Here is a 26,121-nt window from a genome sequence, read left to right as displayed (position 1 = left end):
AGAGGTGAAAGTCTGACTGTCAGCCTGGGACAGACTACAAAGGTTGGCCTCTCAAGGAGACAGCAGAGCTTTCCACAGAGAATATCAGACATGTGCCCGAGGAAGCTAAAATCACTGTACAGAAGACTGTAAAGAACAAGAAGTCATCTTTCCTTCTCCTACTAATGGATATGAATTACTCTGTGCAGGAAGCTCGGCTGGTCTGACATATGTAATAAATTCATCCAAGTCCCCAGTGCAGTTTAATGGTGGGTATAACATGGATTCTCTAAACTTTTTGGGCCTGCAAAGACAGCTGTGCTTTTGTGCCTCATGTGCAGAAGAGGGTCATGAAATCCTGAGAGCCCTGCATGGATACTCTGCAAATCTATCTGGGATTCAAACAACGAGACCAGTATTTCATTTATGGACGTAGGTCTAACACTTCAGGATGTCTGAATCTAAACTGTATCTGCACTATAGCAATATAGGTTTCATTTCAAGAAGAGTTACCTTTTCGTGCATTCCTTTTCTTTCCCTGGAATTTTTCACAATAAAGGTGTAAGAAAAGCCTATCAATTGGTTGTAATGATGTAACAAATAATAAAATACTGTTCCCTGAATACTGCAAAAGCTGCTTTGCCTGTTCCCTTCTCATCCTACTTTAACCACCACTTCTAGTACATAGTTATTTTACCCCATTCCAAGTTCAGTTTCTATTACAAGGACTCATGAGCTTACTTCTGAAGGATGGATCTTTTAATGACAAGTTCTTCATCCAAGTCAGCTTCATTAGCCATGAAGAGCAATCTTTTTCCTGTGTCATCCACTCCAATGAAGTCACGCTGCTCCACTGAAGTAGAAAATCAAATAATCATTATATAACCCCACTTTAATGCAAGCTGTAAAGACAAACGGGACCACCAACCACCCCCAAAATATGAAATACTAGGTTTCAGACTATCCCAGCAAATCAATGAATTTAATAAATATTATGGATAACTCTTCCAACTTCTTTTCAGTCAGGGTAGCTGATAGGCATCAAGACATTCAAAACATTGGCTCTGCAAGTTTTTTGCATTCTTTTTATGAAGATGCCAACTACAGGTCCTTACTTGCAACACTATCTTGAGCTGTGCTTTCCTTCCCTCTCTTTTTAAATTTTTTAAAATAAAAAACCTCTGCCACTTGAATTTACACAACAACAAATCCAAGGCAAGTAGCAAGTTCTTCAAAATCCAACTGCTTCTTCCTTGTCATAAGCCACTCCACACTGGAATTAGGTGGTCTGGAGAGGATTACGATTTCAGTTAAGACATAAATATTTTGCAACTCATCTATTTCAGATAAATACTAATAGCAATAGCAAACCTAAATCACAAACAGACACAAAAGCACAGATTCTAAGACTTCTATCACAGATGTTTCTGGGTCAGTTAACTTGGTTTAAATATCTATTTATAAAACTGCCCAGCAAGAGAATACCTAACTGTCCCACATATTATTGTGGCAATCCCCATCTCCTGCAATCAGTGGCTGTGCATCAACAGGGACTTTGGCCTACTGAAATGTAAAGCATTTGGTTTTGAACAGTTTTCCACAACATCTGAATACAGTGGTGGCAGCTTATTCTAATTTTCACTTTGTAGTATGAACCATCACTCTGGTGGCAGCCATATATCGATTTTTACAGAGCCAAGGCTGTACAAGAAAGCCATGGTACAGTTCTAACAAAAATTTGTTTTCTCCCACTAAATACTTTTTTTGGGCCAAACCGGCAAATATTTGATCTCCTAAGTTCTAAGCCTTTAACCACACTGAGGTAACAGCGTGGTCTAGAAGTAGCTAATTATCTAAGATCTTTTTCAGGCAAACTATTTTTAACCTTATTTTTCCCAATTCGGCCCCATCCCTCGTGTTTTACTTTTACTTATTCTTTCAGAGTTACCATAGCAATAACCACTATCAACCACGGTCAGACCTACGCAGCTGTCTAAAGTTCTCCTGTGGCAGTCTTTGATCCAAGTGATCAAGCACAGCCTCTTCAGAAAATCCCCCAACCCTTCTCAGAAATTAATCATACAGCAGAGAAGTACAAAAATAGGCCTGAGCATGTAACACTATGACAAATTAAGTACACTTACGATAAAGCTCACTCACTGTAAAAACTCAGAAATAAGTCTCAAAAGCAGTGCCAATTCTCATGCTATGGAGGGCGATGAAGTTTGAGAGTAGGGGCTAATTAACCCCTAATTAGGTGGCTTCTGCCAGGCAGGCAGGCTGAAAACATGACAGTGACCGATTTTCTTCCATCGAGGTACCAACACTTCTCTCAAAGTTCAGGTCCTGCCTGCCCATCTCCTGGTTGTTCCTACAGTAACATAATATATTGCACTGCCACAGCAAAACCCTCTGCAACAACAAAAAGGGGAAGAAACCCGCTTGATGAGAACAGGACCAGGTACATGACTGACACCAAACCGGTTTCTCTTGCTTGTGTGGATAGATAAGAAACAAGCAGTGAAACCATGAGAACACACTGTGGGGTTTTTTGTAGCGGATGCCAGGTCAGGTTTTTTCCTGTAAACTGGCAGTAACTAGCATTACTTTTGTAATTTAAAAAAGGCAAAACTTACTACTAAAATCAATTACTCCAGAGATACAAGAGTGCTGTTTCAAATCCCACTGGCCTTACTTAGTGAAGAAAAAATAAATGGAAGAATGAATACATAACTAGTGTACAAAATTCCTTCAAGGAAAGTATGAGAAAAATGTTAAAGCTGCAGCAACAGTAACTTTAAAAAAATCATTTAAAATATGGAAATGGAATGCAGGATGTGTTTAGCCTCCTCATGATAAATAAATAAGGATTTGACACTGATATTGCAATTTATTAATTACCTTAGAAATTAGATCCTCATCAATTTTAAGGGCTTTAGCGATCTAAAGAAATCATGACACCACAAGAGAACATCGAGCAATTCGGTGATGAGAAGAAATAAATTTCAGTCAGATTTTCTAAAATGCTTTTTAATCAAACACAATTAATTGACACTTGAAAAAAAAGACACCTCTGTTCAAGATTCAGTATCCCCACCCTTTCAATTAAAGGGAGAGAATTCACACGATGCAGCCTTCAAGACCACCAAGAGGTCTTCTGGCAAACACAGGGAATACCAGTGATGACATGCCTGCTGCTTTCAAGACAAGAAAAATAAGCAGGAAAGAGTCACCATCCCCATCTTTTCTGCCTTTCTTTATACACAGAAAGGTTCAGACACTATTTTCCACACAATCCCTTGCAAGCCATCTTTAAGCACACGGCTCCATTCTGGGTGTCTGAATTCCTGACATTCTCTGTTTATTTGGGTTACTGTCATTCACTAGCACTTCAGTGTTGTGTTTTTTTCTATGGTCATGCCTCTTATTGCTCAAATAAAAAAGCCAATGAGATGATTATTGTCAATATATGATCCCCTAAATGTAAAAGCCAATGAACTTGACCCTGTAATTTGCAGCCGAGTCAAACATTTCAGGAAATCATCAGTACAAATCTACAGCACTTAACACTGCAATTAATGCTAATTTAAAAACTGTTCCTTATATCACAGTTCTTGAATGTTCAATAATATCCATTTCCTAATACAAACATTTCAACAGTACAGTGCAGGTACATAGAAACATAGATGTGTCACGATTTAGAGAAAGAGCTAATAGGGCCACGTACTGTGAAAAACTGCCTAACATACTCCACATTCGTCTCTTGTCTTCAGTTCCTTATAAGCTTCACCAAGTTTTAACTGTCTGGGATGAAATTTCCAATGTCAGATGCCTGCCCTAAGAGGAACGTTTGAGAAACTTCAGTGAAAACCATTCAGCTGCTTCTAAGGCTAAAGAAAAGAAGAGGGTTTAGCGTAAGCTGAAATGGTTTGGTGGCCCTTCCCTGGAAAAGCTCTGACTGGTCTTTGAAAAACTGCAGGTTCACTTGCTCTACTCTTCTCTAGACTTCTATTTTTGCTGCAAAAGTTTCTGTGCACTCTCTTCTTAAGAATAGGTTGTTCCAATGCCTCAGCTCCTAGGACTGACCAAATAGCAGGTGCTATCTAAAGCCTTCTGTGGTACAAGAAAAGCACACAAGCCACGAGGTTCCACAGCCACACTGTGATGACTGCTCCTGGGGAAAGAGCTTAATCTGCTGCCTTTCTTGCAACCTGTTTTTTACAAGGAAATAAAACTCATAAGCTCACAAGGGTGAGGGGAAAGAAAAACATAAAAACAAGGATTCTGCCAGACAGGCTTGAAGGGAGAGAAAGCAGCCCCTGAAAACTAGTGGAACTCAGACTGTCTGAAAGGACACTAGACCACAGAGACAGGAATTAGAAGAAAACAGGTCACTGTAGGCAGATAAATGAAGCAGATCAAGACGAGAAGTCAGAAGCAGAAGAGAGAATGGAACTGGTAGTGAAAGAAAAGAGTAATATATGACAAAGAGAAGTTGGGCTCTTGACAAGGATCCTTGAAGGAGGAAACTAAGCAAAGACAACAAGAATGGAGGCTGGTGGTGGCAAGAGGCCAGCACAGGAAGAGAGAGGGAGATGAGCTAGGACACTTGGCAGCAATAGGGTACATTCAGTCAAGCAGGAATGAAAGGCAGAAGGGTCTGGTGCTCTCTAAAACATACTGCCCTCCTCCAGAACCTGAGAAGAACCTAAAATTCTTGTCTTGACACTCCCCTGCTTTTAGCTAATGACTGAAAAAGGTCTGGAAGGGTTCATGTCTCATCTGAGGCAGTTCACAGAAAACACATCACTAGTGCTGGCCATGACAGCTCAAGTAGAGTAGCTTTGGGTAGGAGACCTTAGCACCAAGCCCCACAATAAAACACCAGGGGTGGTAAAATACTTTTACATAATGGAATTTTAGTCTTTTCAAGTTTGTCTTTTACAGATCTGAGAAACCATTCACAAATTTTAACAAGTCAGTAGGAAGAGACCTGCTACGAAGTCAGGCACACAGACATAAAAAACAAGCAACAAAAGAATGCACATACAAAGTGATGTGTTTATATTTGCAAAGAGTCTTCAGATGATCTTGTTTATCCTCACAGACCTTCTTGCCCCACCCTGTGTGCTCAGAGCTCACTTGCTGGGCAGCTCTATGATGTTTAACCACAGACCCATTAGTTTACAGCTCCTGAATGCTCAACTCTGCGGCTGTAGCAGTGCTCTTGACAAAGTTTTATGTGCCATTAGCACTTAGATTGCCTTTTCAAAAATAAGGGGGGTTTAGAGCTGTTTGAGAGTCCAAGTACTAAATGCTTTCAGCCCTACTAACCTTACACTTCGCTCCAGAAAAATCTTTTCATGCAGAGTCTAAGCAGCTTTCTTTTAAAACACATTTCCTCCACTTTCAGACACACACGTAGTCCAACTGTTGGCTTGCGTTTCACTCCTCTCTCAAACAGTTTGAAGGTACACTTTCTTATTCGTATCCCTGTAATGCCTCTGAGCTTTAATCACAGACCAGGACCCACTAAACTGGCAATAACTGAGGCTCAGCAATTGAAAAGAAAATGAGAGGTTTGGTGTGGGAACAACTGTATGGTATTTAGTACTTTCAGCATGTAAGTAAAACGGGCATAATAGCCCTGCTGTGCCTTACAGCAGTGTTGTGAGAACAGATACATTAGAGATTACAAGGCACTAAGATATTATGGTAAGAGGGACAAGATAAGCATCTAACCAAGTCCTTGAAATCAGTGGGAGTTTTGCCTAGCAAGAGGCTCCTGGATGCGATTTCAGAAGAGTAATTCAGTACATACCACAAGAGGGGAGAATTTCTAGAAGCATTTGTTACCCACCTACTGCTGGTCCCTACAGTCAGTGGTAAAATTCCCAGCTATAATCTGGCTGATGCTTAGTGCTCTTGAAAAACCTAACGGTTTTAATGTTCATATGTAACAAAAATTCAGGGTTTCATCCAAAACTCACTGAAGTCACCTGGAGCTTTTCCCTTAACTCTTGTGAGCTTTGGATCAGAGCCTGCAAGATTACACAAGTCTAATACTTAATTCTGAGCTGGAAAAAACCAAGCCACACCCTCATCAGGGAATCTGAGGAAAAACAGGGTATCTGTACCTCTTTTCTTTCTTTTGCTCTGGGATTGGTAACTAAACATATCATACATACCAGTGGTTTCTCTGTAAGCTACTAATAAATACGTATTCCTGTCTACATACCTGGCTTTTTCTTCCCTTTCTGTCCTGGTACCACTTCTGTTGGTTCATGAGTTTTCTTCATCAACATGGAGAGAGTAGCATCATGTGTGCGAAAGAGATCCACAACTTTATATAAATCAACATCTGTGATCAGATCGCAGCTCAACACCAAGACATCAGTCTGTCAAAGAAGAAAAAAAACCCAAGCCCTTCAGAGATACAAATGACCACATATGGATTAGCATTTGAGGACCCAACAACAAATACACACATTAACTTCTTTCTTCTTTTTTTTTTTTTTTTTTTAACCTACAAAAAACACAAGGTCTGCCACACCCTGCCCAAAATAGCTCCTGGTTTTTACCAGTGCACTTTTCTTGAGTCCTGCTGTTACTGTTGTTTGGTTAATGCTTATCCAGCTCTGGGCCGTAAAGAATATGTGACCATCTAAACTGTCCTCGTCTGCTCCTAAGGACACAGAAGCCATGGCTTTCAAGACTGACATGAAATTCTGCAGTGTTTTCAACAGCTACTTTTAGTTATATAATGATGTAGAAAAGAAACCTTTCTAAAGAAATCTTTTTTAGCTGACTTTGCATCTGGCTACAAACCACTGGAAAAGATATTTAAACTATGTTATTTTATCGGGGGACAAAAAAAAGCAAAGACTATCTAGGATGTGATTTACTCAGTAATTGCACTGCGATGGTGGGCTCAGTTTAGAAATACATTTCCTAAAACCAGCAATACCTCATATAAAAAAAAAAAAAAAAGAAAAAAAAGAGGAAGTTAGGTTCTATTTAATAACATTAAATGTATTTAATTTTGATTTCAAAGGATTCTGAAGTCCCTTACCAAGTATTCAAGAGAACTGCTCACAGATCACAGAAACACTGTCAAGTATTGAGTGAGACATGGCAGTTTCATTACCGTGCACACTATCAATATAATCTGGCTAAAAACTCCTACTTAGAAAAAATTTTCTGTATTTCACGTGGGTTGTGGAATATACTGCCAAAAACCTACTAGTTCAGCAATTACTTTCATTTAAACTAATCCTAACATAATATTTGTGCAGCATGGTCTACAGAAGAGTAGCAAGTTTCCACTTTTTGTTAATGATCAGCCTTCTAAATGTGTCTCAAGAAGACAGTGTTTCTTTCGTGACATTTACCATTTTCACTTTCTGTGCTACCATTTACCATGGTAAGCCTCCCTGTAGAATGTGACATGGCTGCCTAGTTTTCTCTTTTAAAAAGACAATATTTAATAAGAAGGGCACTAGAAAATGCTTTCCCAAAACCTGAGTTAATCCATGGAGGATCAGCTTTTGAAAACTCTCTTGGTTTAAAGTAAACTGTTTCAGGACTGACCTCTCATTACAGAAAGGTTTATTATAGAAAAGCTTGGTTTACAGATTTTATCTAATACTAGGAGATTTCACATTGTAGTTGAGACTAACTCAGGTCTGGAATTTACATTATTTGACAGGTTCTCCTATAAATGCTAGGCAGTTTCATGTGTTTACCAATAAGGCACTGGAATTCATCATGTCACAAACTGTTGGAGCTGGATTTGGCATGCTGTGCAAAAGGTCAAGCTCTTCAATTTTCATGTGATTTCTCCCTACTTTAGTGAGAAACACCTGGCTGCTTTACAGGAAGGAACAATGTGCAGGCTGAGAATTTTATACATTCAAAACCTGATTTGCATCACTCCTGTTAACATACTTTCAAAATGTGTATTTTATATTAGAGTTTTGCCCAGGAAAAGTGCTTTAATTAGCACTTCTCTAAAAAAACCAACATACGCACACTGGAAAAAAAACCAACAACCTAATCCTCTAAAGCAAGTTGCCCAGCACTCTGGAGCAGCCCTGCTCCAACATTCCAGGGCGTACAAAGAAAATAAGAAAAAAATTCAGCTTGGTATGGAAGTAAATCTCCCGCTTCACAACTGTAAACTGTGAAGAAACACATATTAAATATCCTGGAAAATCCTGCAAAATTTTCAGATATTCTGTTTTTACAGGAGCACACATGAGTTACAATATTTGCAGAAAAGGCCAAAAGGTATTCAAGACCCATATAAATAGACCTGTACTTCTCAAACTCACTCTGCAGAAGGAAGAGATTGCCAGCTTCAACTCTCAATGCATTCATTCCAGTGGTGAAAATAAGAAGCAATAAAATGAGATAGACAGACCCTCCAACAGTTTTGTCCTAAGGAACAAGTATCTCGACTTGTTAAACAAACCTTGTAATTATTTCACATCTTACTAAACGCTTTAATCTGTCACCAACGCAAAAACCCAACAAGCGTTTCATAGTTCTGACCAGGCTCCTGGGTTTTTTCTGCTCACTATAGGACAAGCCTTTTGCAAAAACTGAATGCAAGACCCCTGAGGAGCATACGGGAACAGAACCACCAAATGTCTGGTTGCCATCTGTTCTACCCATTTACTCTCCCAATATGTAAATAAACGTCAGTGAGCGCAGGGACCAGTGAAACACACGGTTGCTCTGTAAAGCCCACATTTCTGCCTCTCCTCCTGATGAGCAGAGCAGTGGCCTCAGAAGCACGCTGAGAATACACCATGAAAGGCTCTTTTGGGACTTGACAGCCTCCCCTTTGAAACACCACCCCCCTCATAAATAAAGCCCTCACTGTCTAATGGATGCACTTTTTTTCCCAGTGTACAACTCCTGAACGAATAAACTAATGGCTGAATGAAAAAATAAACCGTCCTAGAACCTTAGCAGAAGTGTGTGTTTTTCTTTACGTTTTTGGGGTGGGTGTAGAAGAAAGAAAATAAATGGTAGAGCTTGTGGGTTTTTTACATATATACATGCCAAATAAATACAGTGCACCTTTCCCAACAAGCCACGGATACAAAGAAGAGAAGCACGCACTTACTACACGCACTCATGTGCTAACAAGGGGTATGTGAACATACTTGACTTCATGAATTATGCAAACACCTAAGTACACACACACATACATCTCTTAATGAAATACATGTAACAATGATTACATCAACCCCAAACTATTAAACAAACAGACGATAAGAATCAACATGAACTGATTAAAAAAACCCCAGCAAGCACACACCCCAAGCAGAACGACTGCAAAGGAAGAAAAACGCACGCACAAATGCACTCTCAACACCCATTACAACCAGGGGCAGGACAAGGGAAGGGGTTTGACTCAAGGAGGACCATCTCATGGATGGGGCATGAAACAAATGCTTGGAATTTCTGGCATTTTCCTGCTCTGCCAAACTTCATTCGTGCCGTTTTGTCTACTACTTCTATGACAAAGAGGAGCCCTCGTCACAGACCGGGGGGCTCTACCCCTGAAGCTGCTGTACAGAGCAGGTGGAAATGCCATCAAGAATCATAAGTGAACAGCAAATGACTTTGGGTTTGGGAACACAGGAAAACACTGCAGTGCTACTCACATGGAGGCAGCAGCCACACAGAGCCATGAGAAAGACAAGGAGAATACGATGCTCCTTGGTAGAGTCACCTCGGGCCTCAGTAATCCCTTTTAACCTCAGATTCACAATTTACTCATTCAAATTCAAAATTCAGACTCAGTTACTGATCAGTGGAGAAAAATGGGGTCCTGTAGAGATCATCCCACCTATGATCTGAGTTTCAAGGAGATACTTCTCCGTCCCTACTGACTTCATGAATTATTGGAGCTCTGGGTTTCCAATCCAGTGATCACTCAACACAGAGAGTTCAGTCAAGTCAAGTACAGGCACATGGCACTTAAGGTCCCCAAATCTCCACTCTACCCTTCCAACACTGGCTAACAGGACTTCACCATCAAATGTTTCTGACTCGTAAAATGGTCAGATATTATGAAATAACTTACATAGTTGATCTGGATAAATACAACAGTGTGTAACATAAAACATCAAGAGATTTCTACAGAATAGAGAAAACAGTGAAGAAAAAACACTGAAAATCAACATGTCAACAATTATACTAAACCAAGCACAGTATGGAAAATCTACACAAAAACAAGACTAAAAAGCTGAATGTTTCAAGAACTCAGTTCAAGACAACAGATTTAAAAATAGAAAACATGTTTTCAATGGAACTAATTCATACCACAGATCAAAAGATGGATGCAATTATATGGTGTAATATACCAGCATAAATAAAAAGCCTTGGACTTTCTCACACCCTGCATACAAAGGCAATGCTAAAAACCCTTTTATATTCAGGAATTATTGCTGGAGCCCTTATGATCAAACAGAAGATGTCAAGGTTACCACAGATAGCTGGCAGCAAATGACAAATTTTTAGTGGTGTTCACTATGCTTTTTCTATCAAGTTTAGACAAGGGCAGGACCTCATAGCCTAAACTGCTGATGGCCTTAAAAACAGCAGACTAGAAAATGAGAAAACATGTGTTGCAAGGAAGCCTCTAATATGAACGAAATCAGCCTCAAGAGAAAGAGGAAGACAAATGTCAGACTGCATTATAAGCAGAAAAGAAGCAGGACATCCACAAGCAGTAGAACCAGCTCCTAACAGAACTGAAAACGGACAAAACATTGAAGTTAAAGGCTAAAAACTTCCAGTTGCAAATTATTACAGCTGAGACTTTGACAGGAAAAGAAAGAAAATCAAGAGATTAGACTGTTCCTACACTCAGTTTAAGTTAACACATGCACAAACAGAGAACTTTGCATCACTTCCTGCAGTGTCACCATACAAAGAAGGGAGAGAGGAACGAGTTATAATTACTGCTGGAATTAAGACTGAGTTTTATACACAATAGCCTGGAACTTCACCCACATGTTGCATTAGCAGTGGGTTTGTGTGTAATGCTTTTTATTATTCTAAAGAGTGGAAAGGGAAAGAACAGTTTGGCTGTGGGCAAGCATTTTGATTGCTTGTTAGCGTGCTCCAGGCAAAGCCAAAGCTACCTCACAGCAATTGCATTACTCACCACTCTTCAGATCAGAAACTTATATCCAAAGCTTTAGAGAAACCCTTTTTATCTCAGTCTCCATTAAGAGCCCTCCAATTTCCACACCTGTGACCTCTTTGAAGCTCTATGGCTGTTGCTGTAACTGGAGCAGGGAACCTCATTTAGTTTTTGATGTCTGTAGGATCTTGTTAGCTACCAACTGACATGGCTGCCTTTGGCTGGGAATTCCCACTCTGCTTTTGTAATGTCCTTGATAGCAAGATTCAGAAGAAAATCATGATTTAGTACTTTGTTAGCAGACATGAAGCATTTACCCACTCTGCTCTCCCACCTTGCAGCAGAGCAAGTTTGCTGTAGATCAGCACCTTCATAACTCTTCTGATAGAGAACAGTTGAGGTATAGAATGTCCCTCAATCCAAAATCCAGCATCAACCTCTCCTCATTAAAAGATGGAAGAAACCTTTTTTTCTTAAAGACAGTGTGCAATGTGAAAGAGGCTTCTTAGAGGCTTCTTTTTCCCTTCTTTAAAAAAGAGAAAACAGAAAAGTCTAATGTGGGAGCCAAGGGAGTCTCTTCTAATTTCTTGGATGGCCCTGAATTCATCGGTTGAGGATATCTTAAGGCAATGTGAATGCCTTCACACACGTAACCTGTCAGCATCACTGTTTATCTTCTCAAAGAAAGTTGGAAGAAAGATGCCAGAAGCTGGGGAGGAGACTTAACCCCAGTCCCATCATATGGCTCATCCTATGCGTTGTATCAGATGGGATCATACAATGAAAACACCATTTTAGGCTATCTTTGTATCTCAAGAGCTACCATCCAAAATCAATATTTTTTAATTTACATACATATAAGCTAGGAACAGGAAAGATATTCAAGCCTGGAAGGTATCCTGTCTCCTCCCAGAAGGAAGTCTTATTACCTACGCTCAAACTGACACGTGGGGTGGAAAAGGGTAATTTACAGTTCTCAGCAACCAAACCCAGAAGTTTAGAGATGAACACAAGTTTGTAAACTTATAAAGGATGTTTTCAAAGCAGGACATCGATATTATGACACTTACTGAACTGTGAAACTTCTAGTCTGGGACAGAAGTTTTGCAATCCACCTTGTCCTCTGGTGTCAACAAATTCAATTTTGTTCTACTTATGCAGTACTCCAAAAATAATTTTTCCAGCTTTATCCTTCAACCACATCACTCTTCTTCACTGGTTCCATTTTCTACAAGTTGTTTACCCTCCTTTAATAGCCCATCCCTTCCACTTGTCTTGCACTTAGGAAATCTACCTCAAATCAATACAGGATGCCAGCTCTACTACCTATTTGTATCTTCTAAAGAATGTTGGCTTTAGGCTCTGCTGTCTTTTTCTCTTTTTCTATTTTAATAAAAGAAATCTGCTACCCTTACACTTGCAGAACACTGACAATTGTCAGGCTATCAGCACACTGGGGCACTGGACTGACACATTTCATGCTGTCTCACTGGGTTCTCTCATTTGCCCGAGATCAAGAGTCACCTCCCAAGTTTACATCCAGATCCTGAGTATGCCACAGAGGAGACTACTTTTCCCATCTAAAGGCATCCAGAAAGCGTGCACCAACGGCACAAGAACTGTGCCTGCTAAGGCTCAGGGAAGCACCTCAGAACCCAGACCCCCAAATTTGCCAGTTCATGGAGCCTGGCAAGCTAAATTCTCCCCTGGCTCAAAGCAGTGCCACGAAGAGATCCCTCCTTCCCAGGCAGAAGAACTGCAGAAACAAATGGCGCTCTCCTCGTCACTCCCATTCCTGGAAGGCAGGTTTCCAGGACTACCTGGATGGCAGCACTACCAGACCTGCTGTGCAGCTGATCTTGGACTCTGCCTCATATGAGCAGAAAGGAGAACGCGGCAGTCAGGCTCCAACCTCAACAGCAGCAGCGCAGCAGGATTGCTGCCAAAGCCCAGAGCTCAAGCCCAGGCTTAACACTTAATGTAAGCAGAGCCTTAGGCAGTCAGGTGCTGTAGTCATACACACAATAATAATAAAAAGTAGTCCTGAAGGAGCTCAACCGGCTCAACTTATTGAAGGGAAAGAAGGGCTTTGCCCACAGTCTGCAATCACCTGGGCTGCAGATCTCTCAGCAGCACAACAAAAAGCAGGCACGACGGGATTCAGGGGCTGAGAATCAGCGTTCAGTGTAGGAATAAAACACAAAGTGGTTTAAAAGGAAGAATAAGTATAACCTGGAATAAAATATCAAAGTATGTAATAGACTATTCATATGTACTGGTAGATGAAGAAACTCTTGCTCTATTTCAGATACACTTTCACTAAGTCATCCATAAGTTTTGGGGCTAACAGCCCTAATTACTGGGTGCAAATTCCCATACAGACTAGAGGATCATAATAGTTCCTTGCAGACAGTAAATGAAAACCAAAACATATACAGCATGTGTCCTCCGGAATCATTCTGCCATCCTGCAGCTAGTATCAGCACGATCTTAAATTAAAAAAATGGTGTGAAACTCTTTCCAAGGTCAAAACAAGTCATTACACAACACCCAGTTTCAACTCTGCTTCAAAAGAAAACCCAGACTATGTGCTCTGCAAAGCACAGGCTCTGTGAGACACAGCTCAGTGGCACTGTTACTGCCTGCAGCCTGCCAGGAGTGACAACCACCCGAGGGAAACCCCATTAGCTTTGTTCAAATGTTGGGGTTTTTTTCCTATAAAAACTAATCACGCTATATTAAATAAAAGCACTGTTATGAACTGTAGATTCCTATTCCATTCTCCACACAATATCCCACCTTCTCCTCCTAGCATCTCTCCAATTTTTCCAGTGATATTTGGTCTGCAGCAACTGCTGTTGTAAGAAAAATGTTACAAAGACACCAAGACCTCCACTGTTTTTTGCAGCACTATGAGTCTACATCCAGAATTTTCACCGTATTCCCAAAGGAGCAAACAGAATTTATACTACAGAGGAATGCCTAAATTCACTTCAAGAAAATCTGAACTCACATTTGTTTTTCCCTTTTCAGCACAGAACAAAGGAAAAATGAGATAACCTATGTGGGTTTCCCACATAACATGACAAAAATGCAAAATTTAATTCCAGGCATCCCACAAGTCCACTGGTCTTCACCATGGCTTTCACCAAATTAAACAGTGACAGACAACCAGTGCTGAGCAAAGTGACACCCTTTGGGACAGCCTGTGCTGCTCACAGCACCACATTCCTGTTATCAGTGTTACACTGCTGTACCAGGCTGCAAAACCAGACACAGTTGGAAAAACCCTCTCCAGCACAGTCACTCCATGGGCTGACGTAGGCATCTACTCCCTCCCACATTCCCCAGTAACTGGAACTATGTACTTAGGTTAACACACGCAACTGTGTTTGATCTAAACAATTCCATTTTCTCTTTCCAGGCACGAATACTCACTGAGGAATACCGCCTGCAAGGGGGCTACTTGTACATTTTTCTGGAATAACGTTCCTTCCTTGCTGTCCACAGCCCTTTTTTACTTTGTTTCTAGCCTGCATGATTTCTACTCGTGTATTTTCCCTATGTTTGGATCTTAACAGATCTTCTCTCATAGGAGGTTGGGGTTTTTCCTGGCAGTTGTGGGCATTACAGCTGTCACAATGTCGTGATTTAAACACAGTAAGTTATTTACATAAGGCAGCTGTATATACTTTAAATAAGGAAAATGAAGGATGGTTTACCAAAATGAGCACTGCTATTTACTCCCCCAAAATGAAAACTAGTAGTAGCTCACAAAAACAGGAAAATATTTTTACCAGGACACTTTTAAACAAATTACTTCAGCTATATACATATGCAAAGGGCTTGCTAAGCCTGCAACTAGAATAGGTTGAATTTGTGTAATTCATCAGAAACCACACAGGGTCTAAATGAAAACACGCACTGTAATACAGGAGATATGCTGACCATTAACTTCTACATGGGAACCAGAGGTACTGGTTAACATAATGAGCACAGGCCTGGAGTTCCCAGGAGCATGAAAAGGATAAGGACATGCAGTGGGAGACACAACAATTAAAACTGACAGGCATCTCAGGTCTGTCAATGACTCTTCTTGCAAAACACCTCAGGTTTTTGCCTGCCCGTATGATGGAAGGTGTCCTCTTTAGCTGACAGTGTTCAGAATAGCAAATGCCCTAATAATCATTCTTGATCCAACCTTCAGAGCTAATTGCCTTATTCAAATTTCTGATGGTTTAGCCATTATCCACAGTAAACCTGGGCAGCAAAATAATTTAATTAGCTACATTCTTATAAAGCTGGGTAAGATTAAAAAAAACAAACCCAACAAAACAAGCAAACAAACAAAAACCCCCAACAACTGCTGGATTCTTTAACTCTTACCCTGCCAGGAAAAATAATCATCAGAGGAATGTCCTGAACACACTCATCAAGCACAGAGTCAGGCAGTGCTGTATCATTCCCCACAGCAATACAGCCAGCCTGAGCACCTGCCAGTTTAGCTGCTTTCTACTAAGACAATCAGCTGTGCTTTGTGAATAGGGCTTGGGCATCCAAGCTCTAATAAATTTTGTCTGGTGTCTTCAGTGTGGTAGCTTTCTATAACAGGCAGAGAGGGAAACAAGATGGTCCATATCCTGTGAGCTGCCATCTGATACATCTCCTTTTCCCACTAACAACATTGTGAAAGGCAAAATCAGAAAAACCAGCAGGACAGCAATTTTTATTTGTGTTTTAAACACTTAAATAAACAATATTTGCTGTCAGGTGTGCTCGAAAAAAATTATTAAATCCTTTTTACTATTTCAAAATAGATGGAATATTTAGCTCAGTCTTGCTCATATACAGAGAGAGATCTTGCCTCTTCCAAATGATGAATTTAATTTAGTTTTTTTATTTCCACTGACAGTACAAAAAAAAAAAAATCACCCTATATTACAGGGACTTAAGTTTTTCTTTCCATGCTCACCAAACTCTGCTCAGTCGTAGCAAAAGGACTCAGATTCCACCTTCCAGCCGTTACAGCAAGCTTACTTACATCATGTGTTTGGAAAGGAGATTTTTCAGCAGAGGAAGCGAAGCGCTTAGCCATGCCCGCCAAGACTCCACGGATCAGTGACCCTCAGCAGCATCCAGACCACCACCGTGACATCACACTTTCCACAACATGGCTCCCAAAGATGCACATACCAAGAGAATCTGGAGTTTCAATCTTTGTTTATTTGTTCAGAGGAAGTTGGTTTTTCTTCTTCTTCTTTTTCTGGTAGCTTTTTAGGGTTTGTTTTGCTTTGCTTTTTAAGAGCTGTATTGCTTTCTAATCTTACTTTTCGAAACTGGGAAAACCAGGTGGACCACCTGAGATGAAATGCTTCACACACAGGCACTCACCAGTGATAGCAGCAGAAGACAAGCTGATTAATTCACACCATATTAGTCAGGGCTTCCATTAACCCAACTGAGGACTCATCAAGGAAGGAAAATATGAAATTGTTCCATTGCTGTTACTCTGCTGGAATGCCACATTTTAATCACTGGCTGGAGTATACTGAGCTGAGTGACACAAGGGAGAGAAATGCTTAACAGAAGATGAAAATAATATAGACTCAGTACAAATGCCTGATCCAGGCACACCCAAATCCACCTCCTGCTTCAGCCAGAAACAGGGCTTCATGATTTAACCAGGTCTCTCAACCTGCTGCCTGGAGAGGCCCCAGCCTGGGAGGTGGTGCCAGACAGCAGCTGTGTGGGTCTGGTAAAATTCGGCACAGGAAACAAAATGGTCAAATATTAGAGATGCCTAAATTTCAGAGGAACTCATTTGTAAACTACAGTGACACCCCTTGCCATTTATTTTTTTCACCAACAATCTACAATCCACAAAAATGGCTGCAGCAGCCTGATGGTACAAGCAGAGGGTCACAGAAACACAGTTCTCAAAGGAGTTTACTAAGTCAGAGTTTTGCCTCTTGACATTCCAGTGATCAAATTCCTTAGTTCATTTAAAAACAAAAGTACAACAACAAAACAGATTCTCACTCTAGGATTTTTGTCTTGATTACTCCTGGAAGACTCTCTCACAATCCTATTCTGCTCTGATTAAAACCTTTCTGTAGTTTTCAGGCTATGTTTTCTCATAGCAAATTTAAACACAATTATATTTCACTCTGAATATCTTATCTCCTTTTCTAGTGTTTGTCCCACATTTGATACATTTGAGTTCCACACCTGTTCAGTAATCCTGGCAAAAAAAAAACTTCTCAAGCTTTAAGAAATAGTATTAATTTCTGATCTCTACCATAAAAAATACCTGATACATTCTAGTCTTGCACTTACCTTTCTTTCCTCCATCAGAGTGGTTGCTCACCAGCCCCCTATTTCAACTAGTACATTCTGAGATATTGCAATTTACTCTTGGGCTCCTATTATAAATTTCTTGTTTCTAATCCCCAGAATCATGAGTTCTGTGTTACCACCCAAAGTCTATGTGCTATAAGTGTGCTATAACATGGTGGTTGATGAGACATATATTTTGCATACTGGTCCTGTAAATCATCCAGAGGAGGTCTACTAAACTGCAAGAGAAGACCTTTAAGAATGGTATTAGAAGTCAAATAAATGAAGACACATATCTGGACTGAAGAAGTCACAGAGGAACACACTGGAGGTAATAATCGCACTAAAAAGCCCCAAAGGATGTACCAGAAGACTTTAAAATATGACTTGAAAAAAGTGTGTCCACTGTTACAGACACCTGTTACAGAGGAAAAGCCTCCCTAAGCGAGCCAGGAGATTTCATCACATAAATTTCAAGAAACATCAAAATAAGTTCACTTTTAAAAACCATTCAAATGGTTTGCTCTTTTGTCCCTAATGAGAGTTCACCCTTTAAAGAACCCAACTCTCAAGAAAGCAAATTATTTCTTCCCCTGTACAGATTCTCCAGGCTGCTTAGCAAAGCGTGCAGAGGCAACATGTCTCCCATGCCTGTAATGGCTGAAACAGTGACCAGTAACAGCCTGAGTGATGAAGTAGGAAAGATATTTAAAGAGAGTAGAATCAGAAAGTGATAGGAAAAAAAAATCTGGATGTGGAAAACGAGATTTCATGAAGGAAAGTTTGATTTACATTTCATACAAAAAGAATTTTTTACACCTATGCTAACTACTTCTTTTTTTCCCCAAACATTTCCTGACAGGTCAAGAATATTCTTTAATGCAAATAATAGTTTAAGACAAAAGCAAATTGTCTCCATCTAAGCAGGAGACTAAAACATGCCCTATAGAGACAAATGAAAGCACAGATTCTGCCCTAAAGAGCTCCCAGTCTGCCTTAACTAAAGTACATTGGACAAGGTAGTATTTACATATTACAGACTTAGAGATGACGTTGTCATTTAATATATAAAAATAATTTTCTGAGGTTTCAAAGTAATTATTGACAATGATTCTTGAAAGAGACATAAATTGGGTGAGAGTACTGCTTTAACAGATTTGGAACCTAAGGGTGCAACTGCTTGATTCATAGCTTGTTACAACCCATCAGAATCGCTTGGTTTATCATAACTGTTTACTGTCCTAGACAGATTTAGTGAAAGGGTTTTTCCACTACTTTGCAGTTTTTCAAATGCTGACAGTCATGCAGTCAAATAAATCCATGGCAGTGCCTCTTTCTGTGTCCTGTAAGTCTTGCTGGACCTGTCTCACTTCCACGTGGCAGGTGGGGCAATAACGCAAAAGGCACTGAAGTTTTCACTAACCAAAACACTTCAGAATTACTGTATTATAATTGCATGTGTGAACAACTGAAAGAAAACTGAAGTCAGAAGGTATTTGAAATAAATAAAATCAATGTTCCTGTAATGAATTGACTCAGCTACAGGAGCAGACTGTCATCTTCCAAAATACATTAAATTCCTCTATACACCACGCTCTTGCCAAGGCCCTGCATGGAACAGGGGAGCTTTCTTCACTCTTCAAGACCAGGGAAGATTGTCAATCCAAACCTGGAGGCACAAAGACTGGCTTATTTCTCTGTCTAGGCTAGAACATGAGGTGACAAAGACCAGTAAACACCACTATGGTGGTAAAGCTGCAGTTCAACAAGAGCATTGTTGTACCATCAACTGTGAGTCTACACAGTCTATGTTCCACCACTTCCAATCCTACAAATAAACAATAAAAGAATTAAGCCTTTACAGCTTTATTTTCATTTTCATATTTTGAAAAGCCATTCATCAGCAGTCCTGCAAAAGATGAGCAGAAAACTAGGAACTTAAAGGGCCAAAATGATAAAACTGACAGTGATATTAAAAGTATACCAAAAACCAAAGACTGGACATTAAAATGATACCCATGGAAACTGTCATAAGGCACACAGACTATAGCAGGATCCTGAAACCAACTGCATTTCAGGGCAATGATGGGATTGTCCACAGGAGAGCAATTAAAGGATCTGATCAATAACTGTCGCAAAGTTCTTAAACAAACTGTTTTCATCTCCCTGTATAAAACAAAACATTTCAGAAATATATTAATAAGTCCTATACTCACTTTTTGCTTTTTGACAACATAATTGTAAGTGCTGCACTTAGTGTAAAACATTGATGTGTCAGCTTCCAGTACTGGTACAAACCTCTTAAATGATCCCAGGTAAATACCACTTCACCTTGTTATGCCTCAGTTCTCAGCCACAGAGGTGTGAGGGCAAACTGTTTAATGGTGTTTGCTACTCAGACACCAGAACTCAATGTTTAATAAAACCAAACCAAGTAAGTTAATTAAAGAACTACTGGTAAAGAACAGGTCAGACTGACATCCAGGCCTAGGAACCCAGAATGTTAAACTTACAGGACCAAGTATTCTGTTGTTCCATTACTTCTCAAGCAGGTGCCTATAGGAATCAAGTTTAGCATAATATTTTTATTGTATGCAAGATCCAAGAAAAGGATACATTCAGACTTGTAATGAACATAAAAACCCTAATGAAGCTGCTACCTTGTCAATCAGGTGTAGGCTGAGACAGCCAAAAATAACAGGAAGAGTTCCAATAGAGCAAAGAACATGCATCTACTATATCAACTCTTGAAGCAAAGATGTCAAAAACATTCCTGTGTGTGCGGAGTGGGAGAACAGCAAACAGAAACTTGAACAGGCTTCCTTTGCTCTCGTGAACTTCTGAACAACCAGGAAAGAGTAAGACTGGCAGAGTCAGCTGTTTGCTACTATGAATGAACACAGTCAGTCTTACCTGCCCCCGAAAACACCAGCACCAAAAAGGGATAAAACAACAACACAAACTACATTCCCTTAGTCCTTACAGGTTTTGCATGTGCCTGGTCTCATGATACTACTGAATGCAATTCTGCAAGTCTAATCTTTTGGCATCTAATCTTTAAATTATAAAGCTTCATTAACCAAGGTGCAACACAACAAAAAGGCCAGAAACTGCAGGCACAGCAAGCAGCAATGCTGCGCCAGTGGGACTCCCTCAGTCAAATGCTAGACAAGGCAGCAAGTCATGAGATGTTATGCTTTAGAGTGCTTTAATGCACACCTCAGAATTTGTGATCAGCAGTTCAGCTACCCTTTGACACACTTCTTACTGTGCATTTATAATCTTGGCTTTACTCCCTGTCACTTGCATTGCACACAAGCAAGTTGTCTATACTGTGCCACGTTACCTCACTTTCATTGAGCATACTTGCTCTTCTGTCTGTGGGTAATTAACTCAATTTGCAACAACTAAGTTTCAGCAACCAGTTTAAAACTTCTCATCAGACTTTTCACATGGGTTGCAAAAAGCCTGCTAACAAACTATGGCCACAAGCAGCAGTTGTTTTCACCAGGGAAACTTATTCTTCAGTGAGATCCCTCTGCTGCTACAGCGCAAACACAGCCAACATACAGCAGCTTTTCAGCTACCTCTGCTGTGGAGTTCTCTCACCTCTATCACACAGGAGAGGGTATACCCTGTAAAAGGTGTACCAGTGGTATGCATTTACTAGAGGAATGACTCCAAAATACACAGTGCAGCAATCTGCTCAAGAACTTAGTATAGACTTCTTTCAAATAAGAGACCACTTTGTCCTCTGTGCCCAAGACATGGAATAAAAAGGGCAGAAGCAGCAGCTGCTGTTCATACACAGCATCTGACTTAAGAAAACTTATGTGGTTTTCAGTGCTACCTCACATCTTCTCTAAGCCTTTTTTGTGAAAATAACCAGAAGATCAACACTGCCGCCTGTGAAGACACAGACTATTTTCTGACTCACACGCGCTCTACTTGTTGTCTCCCAGGCCCCCTAAGCAAACCTGCCTGGATTGCCAAAAGCAGGGACACCCAGACAGGCAGGTTCATTGCTGATCAGGCAATAGAACTGTAAGGTCAGGGTCCCACTTTGCAGTGCAGAGGTATTTCCTTACTGCACGCCCATATTTAAAAAATAGTGCCAAACTGCATCGTGACAGAGCACAATTCTCGTGACAGAAACATCCCCTTCAGTTAAACTGATTTTGTTGATTGTGATTTTCGGTTTATATATTCTCTTTGCCCTCAAAATTATTCTAGTCTGTGCATTAATTCCTTGTAGAATCTCTCTCATTGTGCCACCTACACACCCGTATTTTCCAGGAAATTTCACTTTGTCTCAACTGGAGTCCTTCTCTTGGGAGTACACAGCCTGTTACACTGCAGTTGATTACCTTCAAAAAGAGCCTGAAGACAAAAAGACACCTCAGGACTTAAGCAGCTCATTGATGTTCTGTTGCAACATTTACACAAATAGTCATTTTGGCTAAGATGGCCTAAACAGACAGGGAACAAATCAGAGAGATTAAGTGTATGACAACAACAAAAACAAAATTCCATCCAGGATCACAGCAAGAGCTCCGAGCAGCATTTCTGCCTTACATGGGAGTGTTTTAATTGTGCAGCTGGAAATTAGAATTCTATAAACTCGTGGTTTTATTTGAACAGCAGCCCTTTATCACATTTGGGCACTGTTTATCGAAGAGCTTACCATATGACCAGGCCAGCAAAAGCATAGGAAAAGCAGAAAACCGAAGCACAGCACAAATCACTGGCCCAACAACACAGGCAAGCCTGTGGCAGGGCCAAGAACTGAAGTTCCTTGGGCATCCTCACATTGCCCAAGCTGAGATAGCAATGAATGTCTGTGCAGAACTACTTCCCAAGCACTACGTGGACAACAGCTCTCGCACATTGTATCAAAAAATTGTGGAAACAAATACAACCTTTTAATTACCCTGCCAGAAAGCTAACACTGACTAAGAAGCAGCCAGTGCCCAGGCTGGATCTGCTCCAGCCTTCCTAGTTGTCAATTCCAGCCATTCAGTGTCTTTGTTTGAGTTCCCCCATGAGGTGACCTTTACAAAATTCAGCTCTTCTGAAGATCAGGAAATTTGGTTACGTGCAGTATCATTACATGGGACGCTCTTAAAACACAGCAAAAAAAATTATTATAAACAAATAGCTCTCAGTCAAGTTCAATAAAAGACAGCAATACCTTAATTTTCTGGTGAATATGCCTCAGGGAATCTGCTGTACCCATGTCCATGTTGTCACTGATGCACACAAAATCGAGCTTCATTTTTGTGTCCAAGTTTAACATCTTTTGGATTTCCTTCCTTGTAATCACAATGACCTCTAGGACAGAGGAAAGCGAGATGAGACCAAGCAGAAAAAAACCTAAATAATATGATCACAAACAGGACACACTATTTTATTTAGAAAGGCTGATGGAACTGTCAAAACGCTTGAGTAACATGACTGAGTTCCACACTGAACCAAAACCAAGCTCTTTTGGCAGCAGTAACTTTTGAAGAAGAAAATTAAAGTCCTAATGAATATGAAAACAATCTCTCCTGCTTTGTGTGGGTGGAGGTTGTTACTGAAAGTGACACATGCATGTGTGGCATGAATTGTTAGCAAGACAGAACAGAAACTTCTATCCTTAATGAGCAACCTCAAACCATCTGTCCTCAAACAGACCAAGGAGACCCTGCATTAATGTCACCAACACTTCAGAGCTCTGTCTTTTGCTGCCCTGATCCTGTGTAATCCTCTGTGGACAACACCACCAACCACAGCATTACAATACAATGGTTAAGCTATTTCGCAGCATCAGCTTGGCAAGAGAGTGGAGTAATATGTGAGCAACAAGCTCATTCCATCTACAAAAGAAAAAGGATAAATGCATATTTGAAGGAAATCAACAGTGGCATGAAAGCATATTTTCCAAAATGAAGAATGTGAGAACAGAAGCTCTGCAAAGAAAAGATTGAGAAAACAAAATGACACGAAACCTTTTCCACCAGCCTCAAGAACGGGAAGGAAAAGCAACAGTCAAAATCCTCAAATTAAAACATCCCACCTCCCAAAAAACTCCAACACCATAACATTGTATTCCATATGGAATTTTAACAGAGCAGTATGGGAAATAATACAGCCCTCAGCCTAAGAAGTTCCTGTGGCAAGATGAAAACACATTAAAAATCTTAATGTATTAATGTATCAGTCAAAACTGCACTCATCCTGAATCTATTAACAGAAGAGAAAGGAACTGTAACCACGAGAATTGTGTGGCAGTTTGGTGCCAGAGATATGGGAGGGCTGCTCTCCCACTCCCATACTGGATGCCAACTTGGATTCAAAACAGGCTGAAGAACCTAGAGAAAGGAATTGAAAGCACACCTTGAATTAGATGAAGAATTAACTGATGAAGAGGGAACTGGTGTCAGGTGGAAGTTTTAAGCTCACACTGTTCAGCATTAATCTGGTGAGGTGGGCAATGGTCTCCTCAATATTAGGAGAGATGAAGCACTTGCAATTAGGGTAAAAGGGATGCAGTGAATCAGCCTATGGAACACCTACTTATTAACATAAGCTAATATAAGAAACTAAAGCCTTACGTAATACTTAATAAAAATTATGATCCAGGGAGAGAATTCATGCCACTGGACTATTAGTGCAGAAATGTACAGCTTGGTCAGGGGGCAGGAGCAAGAGAGGAGCAGGAAGGTGGCAGCTTGCTTACTGAAGCTGAATACATTTACTGAACACAACCCTGCACATCCACGTGTTCACAGGGGAGGGATAAGCTGAAGAGCTGCCTGTGAGAAAGGTCTGACTGCAGCACAGAATCACAGAGTCACAGAATGGTTCAGGTGGGAAGGGACCACAGTGGGTCATCTGGTCCCAACTCCCTGCTCCAGAAGGGTCATCCCAGAGCACATGGCACAGGATCGTGTCCCGACTGTTTCTGAATATCTCCAGTGAGGGAGACTCCACAGCCTCTCTGGCAGCCTGTTCCAGTGCACAGGCACCTGCACAGTAAAGAAGTTCTTCCTCATGTTCAGGTGGAACTCTCTGTGCTTCAGCTTCTGCCTGTTGCCTCTTGTCCCATTGCTTGACACCACTGAGCAAAGCCTGGTCCATCCTCTTGTCCCTTCAGACACTGATGAGGTCCCCTCTCAATGCTGAACAGGCCCAGCTCTCTCAGCCTTTCCTCATAAGAGAGATGCTCCAGTCCCTAAATCATCTTTGTTGCTCTCTGCTGGACCTGCTCCAGAAGCTCCATGTCTCTCTTGTCCTGAGGAGCCCAGAACTGGATACAGCTCTCCAGATGCAGCCTCAGTAGGGCTGAGTAGAACAGAGGGGCAGCTACTAGTGGTCAAGAGCATCAAGTGGAAATGGTTATTTCTGAGTAAAGAGCCACACAAAGCACAGTGCTGATTACACAGAAGCTTTTAGCTACCTAAATCTCCACAGTGCAGGATAAAAGTATGATCCTATCAAAAAGAAGGAGACGGGAGGACAGGCAAAGAAAGCTGACATTCAGTGTGCAGATTTCAACAGACAACAAGCAAAAAGCAAATGCAAAGGACAGAAGTTCTTAAGAAAAAAAAATAAAAGCAAAGTCTTAAGTTTGCTCTTTGTTTTGTTCCTTCACACTGAAAGAGTAAGAGGCCAACACAGACAATCATGAGCTGATATTTACATCTCCACAGAAAAAAGAAGCAATCAGGACAAAAGCCACAGTCCGGGATGAAGTACAGACTGATCACACAGTCAAATGGACAAGACCAATACAAACTTGAAAACACAGAGGCATGAGAAGGTGTCAGGAAGAAGCTTTATAAGAAGCTGGGAGGGCACCACAGAAAGATGTGCTCCACCACTCAAAAGGTAAACAAATACCTAAACCCAGAAAATACTAAAGGACCTCACCAGGTACTAAGCATCACCTTAGTGCCCCTGTGGAACAGGGCCCCCAGGTGAGCAACACAAATCTGCCCCTTCCCCCTGCCCTGTTCTGGCCAAACCCCAGAGCTTGGCTCTGTGCTGCCACACGGGCTGCACGCCTCACACAGAGCAAGTAACCCTGAACTTCAGGCCAGGCTGAAACAACAAACCAGGAGCCATCCCTGGAGGGCTGACACGCTCCTCACACCGCTGTCAGTAATGACTGAGAGAGAAATGTGAGAGACTCATGGTCGGCAACCCGGGGAGAGACATCAGAGCCGGGGATCAGAAAATCATTAAGGCAGAAAACACTTCTAAGATTATCAACCCAGCACCACCATCGTGTTCACCATGAAACCATGTGCCATATCCACATGGTGACTCCACCACTTCCCTGAACACCCCATTCAGATGCTTTACAACCCTTTCCCTGAAAAAAAATTTCTTAATATCCAACCTAAACGTCCCCTGATGCAACTTGAGGCCAATTCCTCTCATCCTGTCACTTGTTACCTGGGAGAAGAAACTGATGCCCACCCCACCTTCAGGCAGTGCCTGGCCCTTGGTGGGGAAGAAGAGGGGGAAAAGGGCGCTGGCACAGAGGGCAGGAAGGGACGTGACACACGGGCCAACAGCTTCAGTGCAGAGAAGCGATCTGCTACAGCCCCTGCCCGACCAGCAGGGCACCTGCGACACGGCACCACAACAGCGGG

At 41.1% G+C, this 26,121-nt stretch overlaps 1 protein-coding gene across 1 annotated transcript in view; it reads right to left on the bottom strand.

Annotated features, from left to right (window-relative positions):
- Nucleotides 1–26,121, bottom strand: part of EIF2B3 (eukaryotic translation initiation factor 2B subunit gamma) — a 99,842-nt gene that overhangs the window by 72,671 nt on the left and 1,050 nt on the right. Inside the window, exons 2-4 of the mRNA XM_029959764.1 lie at nucleotides 22,671–22,852; nucleotides 6,218–6,377; nucleotides 721–832 (exon numbers count right to left, since the gene is read on the bottom strand). Coding sequence (XP_029815624.1) covers nucleotides 721–832; nucleotides 6,218–6,377; nucleotides 22,671–22,852 — 454 coding nt within the window. The remainder of the gene's footprint in view (nucleotides 1–720; nucleotides 833–6,217; nucleotides 6,378–22,670; nucleotides 22,853–26,121) is intronic.

Source organism: Manacus vitellinus, unplaced genomic scaffold (assembly GCF_001715985.3).
Source record: "Manacus vitellinus isolate BGI_N305 unplaced genomic scaffold, ASM171598v3 scaffold_21_pilon, whole genome shotgun sequence".
Taxonomy (NCBI): domain Eukaryota; kingdom Metazoa; phylum Chordata; class Aves; order Passeriformes; family Pipridae; genus Manacus; species Manacus vitellinus.
The sequence above is the reverse complement of the archived record's forward strand: the minus strand, read 5'-3'. Positions and strand labels throughout refer to the sequence as shown.